General features: G+C 37.4%; 1 protein-coding gene across 1 annotated transcript; it reads left to right on the top strand.

Moving 5' to 3' along the window:
• The first annotated feature begins 533 nt into the window (after positions 1–533).
• On the top strand, positions 534–5,840 carry LOC124376805. Its single transcript, XM_046836087.1, has 4 exons — positions 534–1,018; positions 1,389–1,437; positions 3,571–3,722; positions 3,834–5,840. The coding sequence occupies exon 4, from the start codon at positions 3,848–3,850 to the stop codon at positions 4,784–4,786; it is 939 nt and encodes a 312-aa protein (XP_046692043.1). The 5' UTR covers positions 534–1,018; positions 1,389–1,437; positions 3,571–3,722; positions 3,834–3,847; the 3' UTR covers positions 4,787–5,840.
• Positions 5,841–5,963: the final 123 nt, after the last annotated feature.

Genomic DNA, 5,963 nt, shown 5'->3' with positions numbered 1-5,963 from the left:
CTGTGGAACGAGCCAGATCCTATAAGTTATATTTTATGAGATTGGTTTGCATATAATTTATGGGCAATGGAATTGTTTAGAGGCGGAAATTATCCATACTCCAGTCGGTAGGGAGCGGTACTGCACATACACATGTCTATGGCAATGCACATGAAAAAAAAAAAAAAAAGCAGCAACCAGCAGAGGCAGTTGAAAAAAACACCGTTCTCCTCGCCATCTTACATCAGATCATCTTCTTGGATCAACCTGATTGCAAGGCAAGTTACATATGTATTCATCGCATAAAAGTTGACTGCTTTCAATATATATGTGTGTGTGTTATTACTGCTGTTGATATCGTATTAAACTGTATCAATGCACTGACTATCAATTTGCATTTATTCCACTTATGTTAGCTAACTAACTTGCACATGGTTCTTATAAAAGCTAACTTTATCTACTTTCCCCTTAAGCTACTTTTTTCAGCTAGACAGTATAATTAAAAGTAACTGGGATGCGTATTTATTTTTGGTTTAACATTATATTAATTTCCGTATTTTCTGACCTGAATAACATAACTTAGAACTTTGGCCACGTGCATAGCTTAAGTTAAATCCGAGAGGAAAAAATGGTTTTAGGTGTTAACTGTTTAAAGATTAAAATAGCGATGTGTCATTAAACGATTACTAAACCAACTGCAATTTTAAATGTATTTAAATCGTACATGGATAACTTCCAACAGTTGCCAGTTGGTCGGGTGTTCTATGTGAACCATGGTTTTACCCCGTCTGTGTCTTTTGCTGTTGGTCTGCTCTTGTTCTGTGGTTTAACGTTTGATGGCAAATAAAGACAGTTATAAACTACTGCAATTAGTAAATGACAGTACTATTCTAATAATTCTCTAAAAATATAATGCTGGCTTTGTAATTTCATAATCAAAAGTATGCTTTTGTTTCTAACTAAAACCATTTTTTTTCCTTTTCAGATACATCAAGCATCTTTTCTTACATCTAAATGGTGGGACAACCTCCTAGACCTTGTATGTATGCTACAAAGATTGTTTTTTAATACATAGAAGAATCAATACATCTGATTATGAACAATTAATCTCAGTTTGAATGTTATATGATTCAACATAAAAAAAGCATAACATACATAGTTAAAAACATATTTAAAAACATATTTTACAGACATGAACAGCCTAATATCATCTTGCAATCAACCATAGTTTCTTATAAATTGGACCTATGTAGTTATTTCATTGTTATAAAAAAGTTATTAATAAATTATTATTAGTAGTAGGAGCTGTATTTTGACTTACAGTAAAATCAAGTATAAATTAAATTATTTATGTTGATTCTTTAATATTTGGACGTAACTGATTTTTTTTCTTTTGTCTTTGTTCACAGATATGTGAATGTGGCCATGCAAAGTGTGTGACATTTCATTATCTACCCGGTATAAATTGCTAAAACATTTTAGGCTGAAACATTTCCACTATGGTCGCAATTGCCGATATCCCTGTCTATATGCAGATTGCCCATGTACATTCACAAGTTGGAAGAATCTTTTGAGTCACACATATCAAACACACAGGAAGTTAACAGCAGCAAATGTTCAGTTAACTACATTCTTTTGTCAGAATGTTTTTTCATGTGCCATCTACAGCTATTGATGAACTACTTGATGAACTACACTTCCTCTTAAGTACTGTGTCTGTGCCTGTAACTTGTAGCAGTCTTTCAGATTTTTTCAAAAACTAAAACCTTGAAGTTGATAGCTTAATTATTAAGGAACTAGCTGATGTACTGTGTAAATCTAACCCTTTAGTAAAATCAATAGGGAAAGATGGTCCCCTTTCTACAACTTATAAGAGAAAAGAGTACTATAAGGATTTGTTAAATATTGTTGAGCCAGTGGAGTTTATTCTGGACCAAAAAAAGAGCAGGACATTTCAGTATATCCCATTACTGCAGTCTTTACAGCAGCTACTTGATTGTACTGCAGTGTTAAACGGTATTATCAGTAGCCACAGAACACAGGAAAGTACAAACCAGTTGGATAATCAGCAGTATCGCTCTATAAGAGACGGTTTGTATTTTAAGGACAACACTTTCCTGTCAGGTGATGAGTTGCGAATTTGTTTAACTTTGTACATCGATGATTTTGAGCTATGTAATCCCCTGGGTACATCGCGAAAAAAACACAAATTGTGTAGTGTGTACTGGATTCTGAATAACTTGCCACCAGGCTCTCATTCAGCACCGTCTTCCATTTATTTAACGGTTTTGTGCAAAAGTGACGATGTAAAGGTATATGGCTATGGAAAAATTCTAGAGCCACTTTTACAAGACCTTTGTACTTTAGAAGAGCATGGTGTTTTCAGCTCAAAACTTGGGAAGTTTGTCAAAGGAACAGTCCATAGTGTTGTAGCGGACAATTTGGGAGCCCACAGATTGGCTGGTTTTGTAGAGAGCTTCTCTGGCCAGTATATTTGTCGATTTTGTACTGCTCAGAAAGTAGATATTCAAACAAGGGATGTTCATTCAGGTGCTTTTTTGCTTTGAACAAAAGAAATACATGAAGCACATGTAAAGTCTGCACAGGAAACTGACACAAATTGCTTTGGTGTGAAGAGAGCGTGTGTTTTAACAGAAAATCTTCAACATTTTCACGTTAACACAGGCTATCCCCCAGATATAGTGCATGACTTATTTGAGGGTATTGTCCCTTCTGAACTGGCACTATGTTTCAGTGTTCTCATCTCTAAGAAGTATTTCAGTCTTGAATGTCTTAACACACGAATCGTCAAATTTCCCTATAAGTGGAGTGACAAAAAAAATCGATCTCAAGTTATACCAAACAGCTATTCATGTAAGAAGACAATAGGTGGCAACGCCCATGAGAATTGGAATCTAATTCGATTGCTTCCATTTCTAGTAGGAGACTTGATTCCAGAGGATGAGCTTGCTTGGCAAGTGATATTAGACCTGAAGGAAATTGTAGAATTAGCTGTGGCACCAGTTCACACTGATGAGACAATTGCTTATCTTGATGTCAAAGTGTCTGAACACAGACAGAGACTACTCGAGCTTAACCCGGACGTAAAGCTTTTACCTAAACACCACTATCTTGAGCATTACCCGCACCTGATTAAGTGTTTTGGGCCTCTTCTAGGTTTATGGACGATGCGATTTGAAGCTAAACATAGCTTTTTTAAACAAGTAGCTCGACACACAAATAATTTCAGGAATATTGCACTCACACTGGCAGCCAAACACCAGCAATTCATCAGTTACCACATATATTCATCCACACTCAATACATCAAATTTGGAAGTTTCAAATGTCTCTACAGTCCAGGTTGATGTTCTGAATAAGGAAGTTGTGTTGGCTCTCAGGCAGAAGTATCCAAATATCAGTCAAGTTCACCTTGCAAAAAGTGTCACCACTAGAGGAATTAACTACAAAAATGGAATGTTAATTGCATGTGGTTCAACTGCTGGAATGCCAGAATTTGCAGAAATTCTACAAATGTGCATAAGGGAGATGAGCTGAGTTTCATTGTGCGTTTATTGTGTGCATGGTATAGAGACCACTTCAGATCTTTTGAGTTGACTTCTTCACCAGGTAAAGAGGTTGCCCTGGTTCAGCTTGAAGAACTGACAGACTGCTATCCACTTGTGGCCTATACAGTTTGTTCCAAACGTATGGTAACCCTGAAGAGACACATCGTCATCAAAGGTGTTATTTATAAGACTTTCAGTACCTTTTTTAAAAGAATGTAGTAACTTTAACATCAATGTTTTATTTATTAATAAGACAATTCCTATGTTTTTTGGGTCTGCATTCTAGATTAAAAAATCAGGATGGCAGGACCAGTTAGCTTCAGAGTCCTTTTTGGAAGTGAAGATGATGCAAGAAAACTAACCATTAAATCCGGAATACCGTCTTCTGTGGATGAATTGGCTTTTGAAATTAAGACCTTCTTTGGAGTAACAGAGCAGTTTAGGCTTCAATACAAAGACGTAGACTTTGGAAACGAATTCATGAACCTCTTATCAATTTCTGATATTCAAGATCGCAGTACTTTGAAAGTGGTATACTTACCTTGTGAGGCTACCACCTCCGCAATATCCTCAGCTCCATCCACTAAAGATAACTGCTCCACAATCCCAGTTACTCCCTCCAATGTATCTTGCAGCTCCTCGTCACAAGAACCAAGTGATTCAGCATCTGTTGACTCCTGTAGCAGCAATGATACTGTCATATTGTCATCTCCTGACTCCCGGTCTTGCACTTGGCCTAAAGATTTTGTAGTGCCACGATTTTCATATTGTGCCGAGATGCAGCTCCAGAAGGGAAATGATGAATTCAATGCAAGTGGAACTCTCCTATCTCTTACGCCCAAACTCAGATCTGATATTCTTGAAGGCATTGCAGAAGAAATAATCAAGTATACAGCATATCCAAAGGACAATCAGTTTGAAAAAGTTGCTGAGGCCTTGATACAAACCCATCCATGTTTGCGTGAGAAAGGAACACGGACTGGGTGTTGTGGATGGAAGCACTATATTAAGATAAAGATGATGAACTTCCGCACCAAGCTTGGCCGAGCTGGACACCCAGAAGTCACAGTCAACTCACTTAAAAACAAACAGAAAGGCCAGGGAAAACCAGCTGCAAACATAAAAAAGCCACGGAGGGCAGAGATTAATTTCTGTCCAAACCATCCGAGAGGTGAAACCAATGACAGCCTGGAGGTGGAAAGGGTTGCTCTATTGACCGAGGTAAAAAAAAAAGAATAACGAGACCGTTATCAAGGAAAAGATGCAGCGTACCTTCTCATACCGACGACAAGAAATTCTTCAGGAGCCAATGATTACAGAGGTCCGAAACAGATGGCCAGCATTGTTTGAAATTGGAGAAGTAAGTAGTTAAGTGTTGTTTGAAACGGAAGCGCATCCTGGACATGTGGTCTTGTGCAACGGCCACATGTAAAACACAGACACTCCTACCTCCGTTATTAACACAGAGATGTTAGTCCCGTCCCAATCCATACATTAAATGACAGACGTCGGCTGAAAAAAACTCTAACTTGAATGTCGTTTGGAAAACTAGTCCCGTCCGAATAGGGCTTTTCACACTCACACACACACACTCACACACACATACAGACACTCACTGATACACTCACACACACATCATAATCATGAACATTTTATACATAGACGCTAATACATTTTTGTGACACTGAGTACTTATATATATAAATGCACATATGTGTGAATATTTGTTTATGTTTGTAGTACTTATATTTTCTTTATATTACAATTACAATTATTACAATTTCTTTTTTTGCTCCTGTTTCTTTATTATTACTGTTATATCTGTAATTGTTGTAATTGAATCATGAACATGTTCAATTGAAGGCGTTTTGCTTTGGAGCGTAACTAAAATGTTGGGTTACTTTGTCCATAAAGGAGAGTGAGGAGTGCTGATGAACAGTAACCTCACATGACCTCCACAAGCACTTTATGTTTTAGTTTGAGATGAATTTGTTGATGTTTAATAGTTTGTGTTATCATTTTTATTTTAAATGTTAATAATCATTTGTTGAATGTTTTATTTCTATGTTTAATATTTGATTAAACCTGTCTGACTGAACAGACCCTTAATTGCTGCACACAGACACACAGAATTGTGCTGCACAGACTACAGTATGTGTACAGCAGTTCTCTGGAAAGAGATTATCAAGACACAGCACATGCTGACAGGAAAGTCCCAGTGATGCACAATATGAATGCTGTCCCCTATACATTTGGCCAGCTATACACACACACACACACACACACACACACACACACACACACACACACACACACACACACACATATATATAAACTGCACAAGCCAGTGCACTCTTAGGAGCGGTCCCAAACCCGGGTAAATGGAGAGGGTTGCGTGAGGAAGGGCATTCTTTCA

This window comes from Silurus meridionalis, chromosome 23, assembly GCF_014805685.1.
Source record: "Silurus meridionalis isolate SWU-2019-XX chromosome 23, ASM1480568v1, whole genome shotgun sequence".
In the NCBI taxonomy this organism is placed as follows: domain Eukaryota; kingdom Metazoa; phylum Chordata; class Actinopteri; order Siluriformes; family Siluridae; genus Silurus; species Silurus meridionalis.
The sequence above is the reverse complement of the archived record's forward strand: the minus strand, read 5'-3'. Positions and strand labels throughout refer to the sequence as shown.

Coding starts and splice junctions, on each gene's coding strand:
- LOC124376805 (XM_046836087.1), top strand. CDS start 3,848: ATGGCAGGACCAGTTAGCTTCAGAGTCCTTTTTGGAAGTGAAGATGAT.